General features: G+C 42.9%; 1 protein-coding gene across 1 annotated transcript in view; it reads left to right on the forward strand.

The window, feature by feature from the left end:
- The first annotated feature begins 74 nt into the window (after positions 1 to 74).
- The window catches only part of PDS5A (PDS5 cohesin associated factor A), a 73,979-nt gene continuing 53,928 nt past the window's right edge, over positions 75 to 20,125 (forward strand). The window contains exon 1 of the mRNA XM_015418355.1: positions 75 to 241. Coding sequence (XP_015273841.1) covers positions 119 to 241 — 123 coding nt within the window. The 5' untranslated portion in view covers positions 75 to 118. The remainder of the gene's footprint in view (positions 242 to 20,125) is intronic.

A 20,125-nucleotide genomic window follows, 5' to 3' on the forward strand; every position in this document is an offset into this window, starting at 1 on the left:
GAAAGAGAGCCGAGGGGAGCCGGAGGAAAGTCGCCTCCATTCCGCTGAACTTTTGTTTTCTGACCGATAGAGGCCGGTAGAGGACTGTGGGGAAGGAAACTTTATAACCAGCAGCACCATGATGGATTTCCCATCTGCCCCACCAAAGCCTCCCGCCGACGGCAAGATCATCTTCTACCCTCCTGGTGTCAAAGAGATCACGGACAAAATCACGAACGACGAAGTGGTCAAACGCCTGAAGGTAAGACTCTGGGGGTTTGCTTGTTCTGGGTGGTGGTGGTGGTGGTTTTAGGTTTCTCGTCGGTTCTGCAACCCAGGTCGCGTCTCATTGTTTAGGGATTGTCCCACCTTGTTTGTGTTGACTGGCTCTGTGTAATGTGGCCGGAGACCCACTGAAAAGGGGGGAAAAACTGTGCGTGCGTGTTTAAAGATTGCTTTCTTTGTTCTGCTTTGTACCTCTAAAGTTGTCAAGATAGGTGAGATTATACATATTGTTTATGCCCAGTATGAAGTATGTTGAAGTATGTTCAGAGCAGTGTTCCCTCTAAGCTGAGTTAGCGTGAACTAGCTCACAGTTTTTTAGCCTCCGGCTCACACATTTTTGCCTCCATTCAGGAAGGGTGGCTCCAGAGCAAACGAATTTATGCACAAGCCAAATCGCTGGCTCACAACTCTAATGCCAGTAGCTCACAAGGTAGAATTTTTTGCTCACAAGACTCCCCAGCTTAGAGGAAGCATTGGTTAAGAGGCATTAGTTTTCTGAGAGGCGTGGTACTTGGATATTCTATTGACGTTATAGATGATAGAGAGTTTTATAGTTTTCTTTATGATGCTCAGCTAGTTTGCTTTAACACTCATTTCTGGTGACTGAGGCAAACTGGAAGTAGTTACGAATAGTCAGAAAGTCATCGTTTTCTTGTATAGCTGTCTCTAAATGAACCTAGCAGTGGAGGCCTGTGCCAGTTTGGTGTAGTGGTTAAGTGCGCAGACTCTAATCCGGGAGAACCGGGTTTGATTCCCCACTCCTCCACTTGCACCTGCTGGATGACCTTGGGCAAGCCATAGTTCTGTCAGAGCTGTTCTTGAAAAAAGAGCAACTTCTGTCAGAGCTCTCTCAGCCCCACCTACCTCACAGGGTGTCTGTTGTAGGGAGGGGAAGGGAAAGGAGTTTGTAAGCCGCTCTTGAGACACCTTTGGGTAGTGAAGGGCGGGATATAAATCCAATCTCTTCTTCTTCTTAGTCTAAATAGATTGAAAACAGTGGGTTTAGGCAGGGGTAACTCTGCATGGGATGGCATTGCAGAGGTTGTTTATAGCTGAATCATGGCCAGGTCTGGTGCATTCTCTGGTATCCAAATGCTGTCCATCAGCTGAACAGCAAATGGCCTCGGTTGTTACTATGAAAGAGGAAAGCCAAGATTTCATAAAATATCAGTCTTCATCCTGGCATCATCTTTTACAGTTTAGTTGTAGTCAGTGTTGGACTGTTTTTCTTCTCCTGGGAAAGCTGCGAAATAAAGGTGCTTGCTGGTAAGAAGTGAAACTGTCTTACTATGAAAACGGTGACCTGTTACTGTTGGTTATTGGTTGCATGGACAGGTTTATTTCAGAGTAGGTAGTACATGTGTGGGTCTGCATTTTATGGCCAGGAACGTTTATTTCAACAGATACTGTGGGTTGAAGCTTTAACTGGATAACTATGTCCTGAAGTTAATAGTTTTGAATGTGTTGCATTTTGTCTGGATCCCAACAAACCTGCACACTCTAATCTACCTCCATATAGAAGTGGCAAATGTTCTGGTTTTAAGTTATACAGAATCTGTAAGTCTTTACACCAGTTGTCTTTGTTCTTTTGGCTTTGAGGCCAAATTGCTTATTTCCTAGAGCCCTGTCTTCCCTTCTGCTACTTAGATTAAACTTGTCGCTGTTCCATCTTGCCAGTTCTCCCACACACTGTTAATCACCACTATGAACAAGTAGAATGGGCATCCTAGTTTTCTCTTTGTTTTGATGGACCTTGTTGATTTCTTGTTGTGGCTTCTTTCCTGCCTGTGACTGAAGCTGTTAATGTTGCTCAAACACAACTATATTTGAGCACTCATCTGCTTGCATCTATAATATCATGGAACTCTGGATCGTAGAGAGCCAGTGTAAACAGTGAAACCCCAAAGTGGAGGCAACTAGATGGGCATCCTTGTGGTGTAATACTTAAAAGCCTCTTGCCCATTAATTGTTTTGGCATAATGCATGGGAAAAGAGGATTTTAAGCATTACATGAACCATGTACCTCCTGCCACAGGAGGTGGCGGCGGCTACAAGCATGGACGGCTTCAAAAGGGAATTGGATAAGCATATGGAGCAGAGGTCCATCAGTGGCTACTAGCCACTGAGGATTTTAAGCATTACATGAACCATGTACCTCCTGCCACAGGAGGTGGCGGCGGCTACAAGCATGGACGGCTTCAAAAGGGAATTGGATAAGCATATGGAGCAGAGGTCCATCAGTGGCTACTAGCCACAAGGTATAGATAGGGGCTCTGGGGCAAGTGATGCTCTGTCTTCTTAGTGCTTGGGGCGGGCAACAGTGGGAGGGCTTCTAATGCCCTGGCCCCACTGGTGGACCTCCTGATGGCGCTAGTATTTCTGGCCACTGTGTGACACAGAGTGTTGGCATCTCTTATGTTCTTATGTTGAGTATTGGTATAGGATAATTTGTGCATGTGTGTTGCTGTGACACCACTTGTATTATAGTGTGAGGTCATCGGTCCCTCCTGAGCACAATCCAAATTAGGACCAACCAGCTCTGGCCCCAGCTCCTACCAACCTAGCAGTTCGAAAGCGAGAAATTGCTAGTGGATAAATAGGTACCACTTCGGTGGGAAGGAAACAGCATTCCATGTGCCTCGGCGTCTAGTCATGCCGGCCACATGACCATGGAAACTTCTTTGGACAGCGCTGGTTCTTCGGCTTGGAAATGGAGATGAGCACCGCCCCCTAGAGTCGGATTCAACTGGCTTTCGAGCAAGGGAAACCTTTACCTTTAGAACAGTATAAAACAATGACATTTGTGTAACATTTGTCATTCTCTCCAAAGTTGTAATGGGACTATAAATGTGGTTGTCTAATGTTTGTGATCTTCAGATACTTAGATAATTAGGGAAGTGAGAGAGGGGGGTACAAAGTTTAATTACTGGTTGCTGCAGTTGATGGGAGTTTGCCATTTTATTGTGTTGGGCCTGGCTCAGTTGCACTATTAAATTTCCTACTAAAGCAGCCATCTCTCTGGTTATAGAAATATAATTGTGGATCATTATTATGGTAGTTGTGTTGCATCCCCTGAACCCTGGGGGCAGTATTTCAGGGAGTGCAGTAGGCTGTAGGAGGAAGAGCTGGTTGTGGGTGGAGTGCCACTCATGGATCACTGGATTCAATTCTGTATTTCTACCCTCTTTCAGCTCCAAATGGTGATTGAGGCTTTAATAGTTCTCTGTTCAAAAGCCACATACCAAGGTCCCAATTATAGAGTATTGTGATGTTCACTGAGGCTATACTGCCCTGCTGTGCACCTAGTAGCCTAAAGCGTCTTACCTGGTTGGTGTTGTGTTTATCTTCTGTCTGCTTTCTGTATAAATTTTACTTTTGTGTTTTTCATAATACCTTTTCAAACTGCTGTGTTTTGGTTCTAGAGATGAGCTAAGGTGGCAGCAGACATATTTGCTCATGTGATGTCTTAATTCTTATACAATGCAGAGGGTCAGTGGCAAAGAGGTTTAGACAACAGACAATGGGGGAACGAGGACAGGGAGGGATTTTATGTATTTGACACTTTTATCCCTCCCTTCTTCCAATAAGTTTGTTAGAATAAATTGCCATACTTGTCTCTTAATGACTTGCTGTTTTGACTGCCTGGTGTTCTAGCTGTCATTGTAACAGCAAAGCCCAGCACTGACATACTAGTTTGTAAATACATTTCAGTTGTCGAATTGGGATGTTTAATTCAGAGGTGTTGAACTCATTTGTTACAAGGGCCGAATCTGACATAAATGTCACTGTACTGGAGATATAAACTTTATCGAGGATGCGGGCAAACCCAGTTAACAATATTATTTTTTAATCAAAATAAAAAAATGCTTAAAACATTAACACTCTTACGGTATTTCCTTTATTTAGTCTTTCTCCTCCTCTCCCATGGTTTTCAAACTGCAGTTCCCACCATGTACCCCGCTGCACGCACTTCAACCCTTTCCTTCCGTGCCCCTCCTTCAAGTCCCTTGTACCCCTCTGCCCAGATACACTCTGGCATTCCCATCCCTACACTTCTCCTACCACTTGTTTCCATCAGCAGCTCCCCCCCCCACCTTCACACATAATGACTTTATCCTTCCCTTCTTCCTTCCCTCCTCCCAAAAGGCTGCTTCTCTGGCATTGCGGTGGAGAAAAAGTGAGACAGGCAGGAAGAGGAAAAGAAGGTGGTGGCGACAGTGGTAAAGGAGGTGGCTTCTGCTGCTGAAGCAAAGGGGGAGGCCCAGCATGCATGCGCACTGATGGGAGGCGGTAACCCCTGCCTCTGACAGGAGGAGGAGAGGGGGTGGCAGCCACACGTGGACAGCCTGGCCCCCAACCAAGATAGAGAGGAAGTGGGAATGGACCCTCCCGCCGGCCAACCTAATGTGGAAATTTTTGCAGGTCTTGCTGCTGCCACCCTCTTCTTCCTTGCTTGTGGGCCAGATAATAGATCTGGACAGGCTGAATGAATTTGGCCCCCGGACCATATGTTTGACACCCCTGGTTTAATTTAAACAAGCACTTTCAGCGCGAAGAAGTGAACACAGGGGTTATAACTTCAGTTAAGCCACTGATCGCTACATTTGATTTATTTTATTGCATGTACACCACACGTTTCTCCCCAATGGAGATCCAAAGTGACTTAGAGCTATTCTCTTCTCCTCCATTTAATCCTCACAACAGCCCCGTGAGGTAGGTTAGGCTGAGAATGTACGACTGGCCTGGGGTCACTCAGCAAGCTTCCATGGCACAGTGGGAGTTCAGACCTGACCTAGTCTGATGCTATACCAAGCTGGCACTCATAAATTATGTATTTGACCAACACATTTTCACTTTTTGTTTGACAAGCTTTTTATATACATCATGGCCACTATTGCCTGCTTTGCCTTATAGAAATAAGTGTGTAAAATCTTTCTAGCATCAGCTTTTTATATACATCATGGCCACTATTGCCTGCTTTGCCTTATAGAAATATAAGTGTGTAAAATGTGTCTAGCATCATCTGTTATATGTCTGAGAGGTTAACATATCTATGTGCCTTGTCAGTAAAAAAAAATACTTTGGCCAGATATGCAACTGAAGCAACAAAGCCTTGCTTGTAATCATAACTGTTTGTTACTTTTAAAAGGCTTGAGGGGATGTAATTTCAAATAAAATAGAAAAGAATATCACAGAATGTGCTTAGGTATACATTTTCACAAGAGATCCAGCAGTATTCTTAAAGATAATAATAAGTTGATTGATTCCTTGTACTTTACTCCTCATTGGTTAAACAATGTTTTATAAAAACATACAAAGAAATGCTGACATACAAATCAGGTTCTTTATATGTGTGTGTGTATAGGTATGTATGTTGTTAAGTTTTGCCCTAAAATATGCAGTTTTGGGAATATGTAAGTTTAGGCTGATCAAAAAAGTGTTCCCTTTAGTCTGGTTAAAATATTACAACAAGGAGTGTGGGTAACTCTAAGGCTCTCTCAGTTTCCTCTATTAAACAATAGTTTTGTGAAAATTGCAGAATTGTACATACCCTTTAAATTTTGACAAATAATAAAATAAATAAAAGGGAGAGGGGTTGGATCCTATGAATGACTATAAATGTTTCAAGATAGGTTAAAGATGTAAATAAAGTTTTGAGTGTTTTTCAACTGTATGGTTAGAAATAAAACAAAGACACCGGATTCTTACTGACTGCATATATAAACATACTGTATAAATCAAAAGTGCTAATTGAGTAAAAAGACAAAATATAGAACATGCATAATTGTGTAAATTATATCCTATTATTGAGTGTTTCAGGTTCATTTTAAGGGGTTTAATTACATTTATTATATGTAAAGGTAAAGGTTCCCTTGCTCGAAAGCCAGTCGAATCCGACTCTAGGGTTGCGATGCTCATCTCCATTTCAAAGCCAAAGAGCCAGTGCTGTCTGAAGACGTGGTCATGTGGCCAGCATGACTGGTTAAAAAACATCTAAAGTACATAAGAAGCCAGATAAAAACAGTCAGGTAGAAACACTCACTCTGGAACAGTCAGATAGAAAGTCGCTTTGTGATTCTCTTTCCAGTGATAGCCATATATTTCTGGCAAGTCCATAAGCAAGTCATGAAGACAACAACTGTCAATCTCTGTTCTTCCCCGTCAACTGGAATTCAGAGGCATACTGCCTTGGAATTTGGTGATGATTCAAAGTCCTGTATCAAAGGTGAAAGTTTTGGAATATGCCCCATAATCTGTAAACCTATCAGGAAAAAGATGAAACCATCATATAGGCAGGCACTCCCAGAATTGGGAGTTGAAGCTAAGGGAGAGGATCAATGCTCCTAAGAACACATGTGCTGGTGAAGGTACTCTCCAAACTTTGTTCCATCCCCCACCCCTGGCCAGGATACTTTAAACTGTGATGGGAGTTGCCTGTATACAGTTGTAAGTATTGTTCAGGTGGGTCCCAGGTGTTCAGGTCACAGTCAATTTCTCTCTCTTCACCAAGACTCCTAATTGGCTTTGAGAAATACATGCCCTTAGACACTAACCATTCCCCATCCTGGTTCATTTGTAAAAAGGTGTAAGAGGCGTGTGAGCACAGATGTCCTTGGGCTGTATTGTCCAGTGCAGCTGATAATGACACGTTGACTTGGATTCATATCTATATGTGCACTCCCATCCATATTGGTGCCTTGACCCTTTCTTCAGAGGTGGAATGTAATTGTATTACTACTATTACTACTACTACTACTGTTATTATTATGCATAGGGCTCAGGGCGGTGTACAACATTCGATAAAACATTTCAGTAAAACATACAAATTAAACAGCTTAAAAACAGGCAATTCTGTAAGTATTGCAGATGGCGCTTAAGGACCAATTTATGTCCTTAACCCTGTGGGGAGGAGGAACAGTCCGGCATGATGGAGACCATTGCTGTCCTCAACCATAGGCCTGGTGGAACATACCTGTCTTACAGGCCCTGCGGAACTGCACTAGGTCCCGAAGGGCATGGATGTACGTTGGCGGAGAGTTCCACCAGGTTGGCCAAAAAGGCCCTGGCTCTGGTTGAGGACAGTCAAGTGCCTTTTGGGTCAGGGATCACCAGAAGATTTTTCTCCCCAGACCGTAATGTTCTTCTGGGGGTATACCAGGAGAGGTGGTCCCGTAGATACATTGGTCCCAGACCGTTTAGGGCCTTGAAGATTAGTACTTGAACCTGATCTGGTATTCAACTTGGAGCCAATGCAGCTGGGAAAGCACCAGTTGAACATGTACTGTCAGTGGGGTTCCAGTCAGAACCTGAGCTGCTGCATTTTGGACCAGTTGTAATTTTCGGGTTAGTCTCAACTTGGGTATCCCTGTATAGAGCAAATTACAGTAGTCTAACCTGGAGATGACTGTTGCATGGATTACTATGGCTAGGTCAGTATGGGGCAGGAGGGGGGCCAATTGCCTAACTTGGCACAGCTGGAGAAACACCAGCCTAGCAGCATTTGTGATCTGGGCTTCCACTGATAGGGAGGTCTCCAAAAGTATGCCTAGTCTGTTGAAGGTCGGCAAATAAGAGCACAATATGGCACCAGTCTGCACAGTATTTTCTCAGATCTATACCTGTTTTTCATATTAAAGCCCCTGGAACTTGTAGTTTGTCCAGTTTTTATAAAAAGTATTACTTGGTTAAGTGTTTGATAGATTACTGGGTAGTGTAGGTCCATACCTGTAAAAATATCTAAATTGCTGTTAACATGGTGGAAACTTGCTACTTGCAGATTTTCTAAACTGGTTTATATCAGGACTTGACGGATTTTCTTTGAGTTGGGGAGCCAGCCCAAAAATGTAGGAGCCAGCCTCATTTTTCAGGCTTCAGCATTTTGTGTTTTAAAAATTATTGGTACCACAACTAGTCCTATCTTCCCCGCAGTTTCTTGTGATTTTACTAAACCTATGACTAAAGTGTTGTAGTGTATGAATAAATATAGCAGTAACCCAGGTCGTCATCACTACAACAAAAAGCTAACCCTCCCCAGTTTCCCATATTTTATTATTGTTTTAATAAAGCTCCATATAATTGAATATTGGAGCCAGTATAGAAAGCAGATGGTTACCATCATTGAAGGATGTAAAAAATAACATAAACCAGAAGTGAGAAGAATTTAATGCATGTGCGTTTTTATGTTGTCACATTTTGAGGGTCACTGGGAAACACTACAGTGAAATATTGCTGCAAATTTCTAGGCGCTTGGCAATCCGGCGCCTGGGATTTTTTGAGCCTTGGTTATTTGGGGCTGGCAAAGTAAGTGAATGGCCATATACCTCTGTTCTCTGACTTGCTGTTCCTCCTTCTTGTCTGGCTGCTGACAGGGTAATTATTTAAAGCTAGGAGTGGCCATGTTAGAGGAGGTCATGCGTGCAGCAGCCGTATTTCCATGCCTTGTGTTTCCATATTGAATGCTGTAGGGCTATGTAGGTCATAAGTGCTGTTAAAGGGGCAGGCTCTTACAGTCGTGCCGTGGTGGGAAGAAGAGAGCAGATGAAAGCGGAGCGGTGCGTGGGTGGCCTCCTTCAGTTACAGTGATCGAGCTGCTTGGATTTACTTGGCAGAAGGTGTCATTCGATGTCACTGAAAGCCGGCCTTAACAGGAATTGCTTCTTCACCTTGCAGCAGTTTTTTGTATACTTTTTGCTGCAGTTAAATATCTTGTTTTGATCATGGTAGAACACTAAACTAGGTGTATAAAATGCTTGGGGTTTTTGTGTTTTTAAATAAATGCACTTGTATATGTTTTAGTTTTGAAAGGATTTTTTTTTCTAGACTAATTCTTTGAGGCGAATTGAAAATTAAACTGTTTCATCATCTGTAGTAACTTGTCATATGCCGAGTGCTAATGAATGGCAAGCTTGCATGTACAGTACTGCTGTTACGGTCTCCTGGCAACATCAAAAGAAGTATCCGGAAAGGAAAAAAGAGGAGGCCCCTACGGGCTGAAGGTATGCATCTGACTTGGATTTGGAGAGAGAGAGACAGAGAGGGTGAAAGTCTTCTGCTTCTGGTAGCTTAGCAGCATTTCCGTGATCTGTATTGCCATAGGATTGGCTCTTGTAGTTGTGTGAATGGAATGAGCTCCTGGTGGTATTTACCACCTTCCCCCAACAAGTGACTACGAGCCCTGAAAAGGCATTGCTGGAAGTTGGGAGGCCATGTGGGCAAAATGCTACAGGCAACTGCAGTGAGGAGGAAGAAATGGACAGATTCGCCTCTTTCCGTTTTCACCAGCGGATCTTCCTCTGCCAGTAGAATGGAAGCATTGGATCCACCCTAGAGTCTTCACAATGTTTGAATCCTTTAATTAATGCACTTGTAATGATGTGAGCAACAACTTTGTATGAACTAGTGACTAATAATGTATGGCTTACTGGCATGCATATCATACTCAGTGTGTTTGGTAAATACAAAAATGGTTTTGGAAATGACCTCTTGCCCAGCAGGTTTGCTAGGAACCAAGTATATTCAGTATTTTGACACAGTAGTCAAAGAAAATACGATTAATATTTGAGATAATGAAATTAATAACTGAATTGTTCAAGAGGGCCTTTCTATGCAAGCAGTAGAGTTGCACTGTACAGAATGATTCACAAAGTTACATAGATAAATGTTTAGGGACTGTGGTCTATATTACTGTGTAGTTTGCTGTTAGTCTTGTTATGTAATTTTGTGTCATTTAATGTGTCATGTTAACATTTACACTTTGCTTCAGTTCTGGTTTAAGGTTGATTTAGATTCTCACTTGCAGGATGAATGTCTCATCCTGTTGATTGTATTGACTCTGTGTAATTTGCTTTGAGTCCCAGTAAGAAAGGCAAACTATAAATAACATAAATAATAAAATAGAAATAAGTTGACCCTTGACCACTGCATCATCTATGCCAGAGTCCAGAATCCTGCTAGCCTTTCTCGTCTAGCATGAATGCATACGACTGCTTATTTCAACGTCTTGCACAATGATGTGATGAAAAGAAACTTTGTTTTCTGAAGGAATTTCTTGTACTTGAGATGTAAAGAGTTAATTTAAAGGATTAGAAAATTGTGTGCCCATTATAAGTCTTAAAATTCTTGAGTGCTATGAAAACTGATTTTTGTATAGTATTTTATGTATGTTAGTTCTTGCTGGCTTATAAGTGTGGTTCTGATGTAAATGAGTAGAAATGAAGAATTTTTAGTTTCATTTTACACCATAATAGTTTCTTCATTTGGGAGAGCATTGCAGGGATTTAGAGTATGCATGGACTAAAATATTTGGCACATTTTATAAAATAAAACCACTTTTTATTGAGTGCTAAAAGAAGTTCTGACAAAATGTGTTGTTCTTTGGGTGTGATACTGCAGCAGCTTGTGAGCCCCGGTTCACAGGCCCATGACAGTGTTTGCTGAATTTTAAAGTAGTACAAGTGCAAACCATAGCTTTCTGCTTCAGATGTTTGCAATGAATATGGTACTAACTCATTGCTACAAAAGAGGAGAAGAGGCTGGCTAACCAAAAATAACTTGTGAAGGAGCAACCATGGTTTTCCAATATGTCCAAACTAGCTAGTTTTAAGGGCAAATAGAGCCTGGCTGAAACATGGCATAAAATGTCTCGGCTAGAATTGCAAACAGCTGAATGTGGAGTATTTTCTGCGAGACTGAAACAGCTTGCTTGGCACTACAAAAAATGTGAGTGATTCAGGATGTGGCAGAATATGCCTGCTCTGGCCTGCAGGCCCTGTTTTGCCCTGTCCTCCTGGGGGTTATGAACTCCCTGGACTTTTCTTCTACTCTCAGGGTAGCTTGCCACCATCACCTGATCATTGCAGGGATTTCCCACTGGGACGATCAGGACTCCCAGCTTCCCTTCCAAGTTCAGAGGCCTGGTCATTGCGAGGACAGATTACTGCCTTGGACGCCCTTGGAGGAATTGCCGCTTGCCAACTGCCTGCCTTCCCCCTGGCCCCCCCTCTTCAGATAGTGTGTTCGAGATGGTGGTCTGTGAGGTACAGCGTCAAAAGTTATAAAGTATTTATTTAAAAAGAAAATGTTTATAAGCATACTTTTAGCACAACACCAGACCGAGAAAGAAATACAAAGATATTGACCAAGATGCAAATTCTCTGTTCCTTTCTCTATATATGCCCTTTATATATGCCCTATCAGCTGTTAAAATTTAGGGCAGGCTCTTTTAACTTAGATGTTCTAGTTTTCTATAAAGTTACCAATACATTGAAGCTCCCTTCAGCTCTCTAGGCGAGCATGTGGTTAAAACGGCTGCCTGTTCCAGAGCTCAGCTCAGAGTTCTCCTGAGTACAGCATCCCAGAGAAAGAACCTTTCCTCTTGAAAGGATTTATCACATATGTTTTCCCTCTCACTTGATCCAGTCAGCCCAGGTCAGAGAAGCATTTCCTCCAGCCCCTTCCTGGAGATTATTCCTGAAGCTGTTCTAGCCTACAGCCCTCCAAACTCTGTTCCTTACCTGGAGAAGGGGGAAGCTTGACCAACCCATTAGCATTTCCCTCCATGGTTGTAATTGGAAGACTTGGCTGGTATCAACAAGCTCTGCCAGCTTCTCTTCAGATAGTGTGTTCGAGATGGTGGTCTGTGAGGTACAGCGTCAAAAGTTATAAAGTATTTATTTAAAAAGAAAATGTTTATAAGCATACTTTTAGCACAACACCAGACCGAGAAAGAAATACAAAGATATTGACCAAGATGCAAATTCTCTGTTCCTTTCTCTATATATGCCCTTTATATATGCCCTATCAGCTGTTAAAATTTAGGGCAGGCTCTTTTAACTTAGATGTTCTAGTTTTCTATAAAGTTACCAATACATTGAAGCTCCCTTCAGCTCTCTAGGCGAGCATGTGGTTAAAACGGCTGCCTGTTCCAGAGCTCAGCTCAGAGTTCTCCTGAGTACAGCATCCCAGAGAAAGAACCTTTCCTCTTGAAAGGATTTATCACATATGTTTTCCCTCTCACTTGATCCAGTCAGCCCAGGTCAGAGAAGCATTTCCTCCAGCCCCTTCCTGGAGATTATTCCTGAAGCTGTTCTAGCCTACAGCCCTCCAAACTCTGTTCCTTACCTGGAGAAGGGGGAAGCTTGACCAACCCATTAGCATTTCCCTCCATGGTTGTAATTGGAAGACTTGGCTGGTATCAACAAGCTCTGCCAGCTTGTCCTCACCAATGTTCCCTCTAAGCTGTGGGGTCTTGTGAGCAAAAATTCTACATTGTGAGCTACTGGCATTAAAGCTGTGAGCGAGCGATTTGGCTACTGCATAAATTAGCTTGCTCTGGAGCCATCCTTCCTGAGCCAAGACAAAAATGTGTGAGCCGGAGGCTAAAAAACTGTGAGCTAGCTCACACTAACTCAGCTTAGAGGGAACACTGGTCCTCACCTGCAACTACTTCAGATTTGGTGAAGATTTATTCCTTCAGATCAGTGGCACACCCGTGGGCACCCTTGTGGCACCACCATATGCCAACGTTTTCATGGCTAACTTGCAGCAGTGCTTCTTCAGCTCCCATTTATTAACCCCCTGCTTGTCCCTAAGATTTATTGATGACATTTTCATCATTTGGACATATGGGAAATAAGAGCTGGAGAAATTTCACTAGGTCTTCAACTTCAACCTGACCATGGACCACTCCACGCAAGAAATAACCTTTCTTGACACCACTGTACAAAAACATAATGGATGCATAAAAACCACCTTATACCAGAAACCTGCTGATGGCCGAATATATCTATGAGCCTCCATTCACCATTGGAAACACACAGAATGATTGGTTGTCTACAACCAAGCTCCGTGCTACAACTCCATCTGTACTGATACCTCAGGCAGAGACCTGCAGGATCTACAGTAAACACTCTTGCAATTACAATGCCCACCTAATGCCGTAAGGAAACAGATAAGCATAGCTAGAAAGATACCAAGGGATAACTTGCTACAAAATAGGCTCAGATGAAACACCGCTGATGGACGCACAGAACTTTCAGTTGAAACTGGTTCAATACATCATTAATGACCTACAGCCTATGCTGAACAAATATACTTCTCTCTTACAGGCATTGGGAGGCAAACCTTTTCTTGCTCAGAGAGAGCATCTTAACCTTAAACAGCTTCTCACCCACAGCAATACTCTTTTAAATGTGGGCATGGTCTCTGGGACCAGGGCCTGCAACAAACCAAGATGCCAACTCTGTCCCCATAACCACTGTAACAACACGATAACTGGACAACAACAGCATCTTACCATCTCAGGTTCATTGACTCGTTCATCTTCCAAGATTATATATGCCATCAAATGACAGCAGTGCCTTTTCACAAACAGGTCCTATGCAGAAAGAATAAAAGGACGTAAACCCAACATTAATGTTTAGTGATAAGTATTGCTTGAGAATTCCTGTAATGGTTTTGATGAATAATGTATCATTGTTTTATATATTAACCATAGTTACTTTGTTTCTCTTTGTAATTAGTTTGTTGTACTGTTGGAAGCTGTATTGAAATATTAATAAAATATTAATTTTAAAAAGCCCTACAACTGTAAAAAATAACAGGGGGAGAACATTTTAATCTTCCAGGACATTCCATTGCTGACCTAAGAGTGGCAGTCCTCAGACAAAAAAAAAAAAAATCAAGGAGAAATTACAGCACAGGATTGCTGAATTTGAGTTCATTCTCAAGTACAGAACAGTAGACCCCTTAGGGCTGAATAGGGACATAGTCTTATCTCACTGCAGATGCTGATTTTCTGCTGCTCTGGAGTATGTATTGTATATAAACATTTTTTACTATGCCTTTCCACCCTTCTGACTGTGATAAAGACTCATCTCCATTCCTACTCATTTGACGAAGGGAGCCTTGGCTCTCAGAACCCCATGCCCTGAAACTCTAGTTGTTCTCTAAGGTCCTACTGGACACAAGTCTAACTGCCCCATGCTGATGTTAGTGGTGGTTGTTCACCATCATCACAAACAATTCCTTTAATGGCATTTCACAAGAGTAAAAACATAATATCTGAGAAATTAAAACAAAAATCAGATTCTGCATAAGATAGGGTGGTTGTTCATAGCAGGGGTCATTTCGTAGAAAAAGAGGTGCAGGAGCTCATTAGCATAACTTATTTGCATATGCCACACCCCCTGACATCACCGAAACTGTGTCAGAAGGCAACACCCACCGCTCAGGCTCCACTGGACTGTTTTGGATTGCTAGCTATTGGGGGAGGAACATTCTGATCTGTCCTAGCAGAGGAAGGAGAGCTTGTACCTGAATAAAACCTGGTCTTAAAGGTGCCACTGGACTGTTTTGGGCCGGGGGGGGGGAGCTCTGAAACTTACCTGGCTCTTTCTTGCTCTGACTGAGGGCTGCTGGGAGCAGGGGATGGGGCTTGTTGCATGTGCCCGCCCCCTGGGCTCTTTACTGCCGGAGCTCCTCTCCTGTGCGCTCCTGCAGGAAATGACCCCTGGTTCATAGCATGAAAAAGCATAATTCATATTGTAATACTAGAGCTCTGTGAGTCATATATCCTGAAAATGGCTTCAGTGGGGTCCTTGCAGTGCCATCCTAAGTGGGTCTACTCAGTGAGGCTCCCTCCCAGAAAAGTGTTCTTAGGGTTGCCTCATAAGAGCCTCTCGGGCACATTTCTGGATCGTAGTTGAGAGAGAGAGAAACAGTTTTGCACTTCAGCTATGGGTGTTTTATATCTGGGTTGCTGTTAGCTTTTTGTTGTGATGACAGCCAGAGGTTGTCATCCCTAGAGATCTGTGTAAAATTTCTGGAAACTATGAAGCCATGGGCATTTTACCTTGATATAATTAAAAACAACAAATTTCTTGATAATAAATTAAGCACATTACAGGATTTTGTTGCCAGAATTAGTCCCATTTAAACAATAAACATGTCTTTGAAAATGTTGTGTATATCTAGAGAATACATAGGAAATACCATTCTTGCATGGTATAGATTGTCTTATATAACATATTTCATGCTGTACATTAGGAATGAGGAAAACCTTGTCTTAAAAAGCTTTCCAAAAGAGGGGGGGGGGGGAAATCTATAGGAACTTTTTTCGTTGTTCCCTCAAATTTCCTGATCATTCCAGGGGGTTAGATTGGGGGGGAAACTCTTGAAGGACCCCTGTCAATCTTTTTCTTGTTTATTTTCAGGCCTTCACATTTGTAGTTGCGTAATGTATGTACTGTAATACCTGTCATAGCACTAAAAAAATTACAAGTCATCAGTTGGCATTGTCATTCCCATTTTAGTTATAGCAGTTGGTAACATTTTTGAATTTAGACAAAATTTCTGTATTTATTAATGTAGAATTGTTTCGTTTTGGCAAAGTTCCATTTAGTCCAGCATTCCTTTTTAAATGACAGCTAGACAGATGTCTCTGGGAGCTCAGAAGTGTGATATGAAGTTGATGGCCATAAGCTGTTGTTTATCCCCAGCATCTGGTACTTGGAGAGATACTGAACACAGCCCATAAGGACTCAAAATGTGTTCTTTTTTAATTAAACCTCAGGATGTCGAATCGTGCACCAAATGTCTGTACTGTTACCAAAGATGAATCTTTTAAAAAAATGTTACCAAAAGTCCAACATACCATGTTTCAGAATAATATATACAATCTGATGTGTTGACCATATCTTAACATACCCTAAACTTTTGTTTTCCTATAGTTTTACTGTATTCCAATAAACAATAAGAGCTCTCCATCGTTCAATAAATGTCTAATATAAGCATTTTTGACTCTTTGTTGTCTTATCATAGTAATTTTATCAGTGAGCGCATTAAACCAGCATTTACTTCACCAAGCCTCTGTTAAAGGTATTGTCTTTTGGGTCCAATGCTTTGCTCTTAGTCTTCCTGCCACTTAAATTTCTTAACCAATATCAATTTTCCTTGCTTTCTCCCCCCCCCCCCAACCTGTCCTAACAAAATCAGATGAGTGAAGCTGTTGTGGTGGAGGATAGAGGGAGAGATGGTCTCACAGCTCTGAGGGTCCAGTGCTGTGCAGGGGTTGGTACTTGATAGCCAGAACTTTAAATTGAGCCTGGTAGCTGATGGGCAGCCAGGGGGTGACTGTAGAATGGGAGTAATATATATATATTATTATTACACTCCATTTGTATACCGCTCACCCCCTAAGGGCTCTGAGCGGTTTACATTACGTTATACAAGACATCCTACCTAAGGACTACACATACAATGAACGGGGAGTGACTGACCTAACAGGCACCCTCTGGCGAAGTCTTGTTGTTCTTAGTCTCTCTGCGGGAGGTATTTTCAATCCGGTGGCGGCGACTTCCTGGCGCAGGACTTCTGGCGTAGATCTTCCTTCAGTCACTTGTGATTCCTCGGGCGAAGGGCACGTCAGTGCGTGCTCCTGCTGTGGTCTCCGTCCAATAGGCTCCGGCCTGCTGCGTTGCCCCGCCTCCGTGCTCCGTCAGCCCAGCCCTGCTCGCTCGACTCACCATCGCCACCATGCTCTCTGCCACCGCCGCTCCACTGCTCCGCCGTTCCGCCACTACACCACTACGAAGGACTATATATATATATATATATAAATAAATAATGTTCCATAGTAGCTGAACTGTGGCAGTCTGCATCAACTGGAATTTCTGAACTGAATTTAAGGAGAGACCAATGTATAGTGCATTACAGTAGTCTAATCTTGAAGCCACTATGGCATAGATCCAGGTGGCCAAATTATCCTTCTCAAGATAAGAGGCCATTTTTCAAGGAGCTGGAAGAAAGCCTTTTTGGCAACTGTATTAATTTGATTCTCCAGCTGTAATGTTGGGTCCAGTGTAACCTCAAGGCTCATAACTGTTGGCAAAGGTCAGCTGAACCCCATCGAAAGTGGGGAGCATAATGGCCTTCATGATCTCCGCCTTCTTGACCAGTATTATTTCTGTCTTTCCCAAGTTTAGTTTTAATTTGTTCTGTCTTTTAACCACAGCAGTCAGGCAGTGATTTAGGACCTCTACAGCATCACTGGGAGATTTGGGTAAGGGGGGGGGAGAGCTGTATATCATCTGCATATTGACGGCCAATCTCAAAACTATTAATGATTTGGTCTAAGGGTTTACATAAAGATTGAAAAGCATGGAGGATAGGATTGTGCCCTGTGGGGACCCCCAGGATAGGTCCCACAATCTCCAATGGCAATTCTTTGAGTTTGGTCTGTGAGGAATGATTTGAACTAGTCCAATTAAGCGTGTACCCGCCAGAAGTCTTCAGTTCTAACACAGTGACTTTCTGGATCTTGCATACATGTCCATACAGTTAGCACTGCCAAGAGAGAGTTGTTGAGTGTAACTGGACTGGGGGTCTGACACCAATGCACCATCCCTGATGCCACCTTCTGCCTCCTGGCACCTCAACAAGATGGCATGGTCCACTGTGTCAAAGGCAGCACATAAATCCAGTAGGAGCAATAGGGAGGTCTGACCTTTGTCTGCATTTAGATGGACATAATCAACTAAAGCCAACAGAGCTATTTCCATCCCATAGCCCGGTCTGAAACAGACTGAAAAGGGTCTAGAGCAGATGAGTTATCTAAGAATACCTGGATTTGGTCTGCTTTCACTTTCTCAATCACTTTGCCTAGGAGGGGCAGATTAGAGACAGGGAGATAATTGGCTACATCGTTTTACTTTATGGAATGGTTTTTAGTAGCAGATAAGCACGTCTTTGAGTGGCCTAGAGAAGATGCCCTGAGTTAGTTATTGATTTATAATAGATACTAAGGATATGTTGATGTGGTCTTTGCATGATTTTAGAAGCTAGGATGAACAAGGATTCAGGGCACAAGTAGTGGCCTTCACAGATCTTAAGAGCTTGGCAACATCTACCATGGGTCAAAGTGGTCCATAAATAAACAGGAGATGTAATAGGCAGTTCTTCTGGTGGACCTATGATATTTATTTTATCAGCAGAGGTTTTTTGCAAAAGTATCACAACTAATTATCTGGTCCTGATACAATGAAGGTGCAGTTTTAGAAGTCAGCAGGTACTGGCTTGTTACTTTGGGATGGTAATGAATAAGTTGATGACATAGCACCATAGAAGTAAAATTTCTTTGCTGCTGTCTCTGCCACTTCATAGGTTTTACAGCAAGCTGCACAACATAATCGGTCAGATTCGGTATGAGTTCTTCGCTGGTACTGTTCTAAACGTCTCCCAACCCTTTTTAGATCACTCAGGCTCCCTGGTTTTGTGTCAAAGTTGGGAGTGGATGTTTATGGGTGACTATCAATAGTTTTGAGTTTCAGATTCCACGCTTCTACTGCAACCTCAACATAGTACACGCTTGGAATCCTAAAATCCCCTACAGCGTTCTGGAATCCAGTCAGATTCATGAACCTCCATGAGTGTGACGGTCATTTTAACCAGTCCTCTTGTGGAGTGTTGGAGCCACATTGACCTCAGTTTTGAGTAGGTAATGATCAGACCATGGTTCAGGGCGAGTCTCCATCCATGAAATCAAACCTTTCCTCAAATATTAACTGAAAAGGATCGGGTTCTCTTTCATATGTTGGGCCAGTCATGGTTTCAAAGAGACCCATGGCAGACAAAAAAGCTACGAAATCCTGGGCAATCCCTGGTGAGGTATCCTTGGCCTGAATGTTGAAGAACAATGAGCCTGGGTGTTTCCAGTATTGCTCTGAGACAGTGTCTGCCAGTTCAGACAAGGTGCCCACTACAGAATTAGGCAGCTGGTAAAAAAAGCAGAATGCCTAATCTGTTTTTCGTCCCCAATGTGAGTAGCATACAGTCAATGCCAGTGATGGTATTCCCTGGAAGTCTGTGGAAGTTGAAGGACTCACAGAGAATAATGGCCTTGCCTCCTCCCCAGTCAGCTGTGGATGGTTGATGGAGGACTGCATAACCAGGTGGTGTTAGTTGGGACAGACACATCACATTGTTTTCTTCAAACCATATCTCCTTAATGCAGGCCAAGTCAATTTCCTCTTCCTGTAACATCTCATACAGTTGTGCGGTTTTGTGCCTTACTTATCTGGTGTGTTACATAGTATACAGGTGGAGGAAATAAGCCCCCTTGCCTCATCAACACTTGGGAGGGTATGGAGGTTACACAGGCAGTGAGCTTTGCTACAACAAACTGGTCTTGTAGATCCTACACCCATATCTGCTAGCTCCCAACTGCACTGAAATATTACATTCATCAGACACCTTGTAGTAGGTAATGAGTGCTCCCCCCCCCAACAATAATAAGCCACCCAAACACCCAACAATCAACATGCTAGTAACTGCACAGAAACTACTACAACAGAGCCAGGGGTCCATTTGTGGTATGCTCATTTCAGTGTTGTCCAACTGGTGTAGTTCCGTGTCAGTAACTGGTCATGTAACTGGTGAAACTTTCCAGTAGTGGCAAACCTTCCTCCAGTTGTTGTGTGCCCCAGGCCGGGAGCCTCTTCCAAGAGCTTGTCTTTAAAAATGCACCACAGAAGCCAATTACCTTCCAAGATTTAGGTGTTTTACAAAGTAACAGAAGAAGACGACTTGGTTTTTATACCTCATTTTTCTCTACGCTGAGGAGTCTCGGAGCAGCTCCCTTCCTCTCCCCACAGTAGTCAACCTTGTGAGGTAGGTGGGGCTGAGAGAGGTCTGAGAGAACTGTGACTGACCCAGCAGGATTCATGTGGAGGACTGGGGAATCAAACCTGGTTCTCGAGATTACAGTTTGTTGCTCTTAACCACTACACAACACTGACTCAGTGTGAAGGCTCAGTTGTGAAGATATTAGTAACTAGAATTGTCCAGCAGGTGCTGTCCTATGTCA

This window comes from Gekko japonicus, unplaced genomic scaffold (assembly GCF_001447785.1).
Source record: "Gekko japonicus isolate JY-2015 unplaced genomic scaffold, Gekko_japonicus_V1.1 scaffold55, whole genome shotgun sequence".
NCBI lineage: Eukaryota > Metazoa > Chordata > Lepidosauria > Squamata > Gekkonidae > Gekko > Gekko japonicus.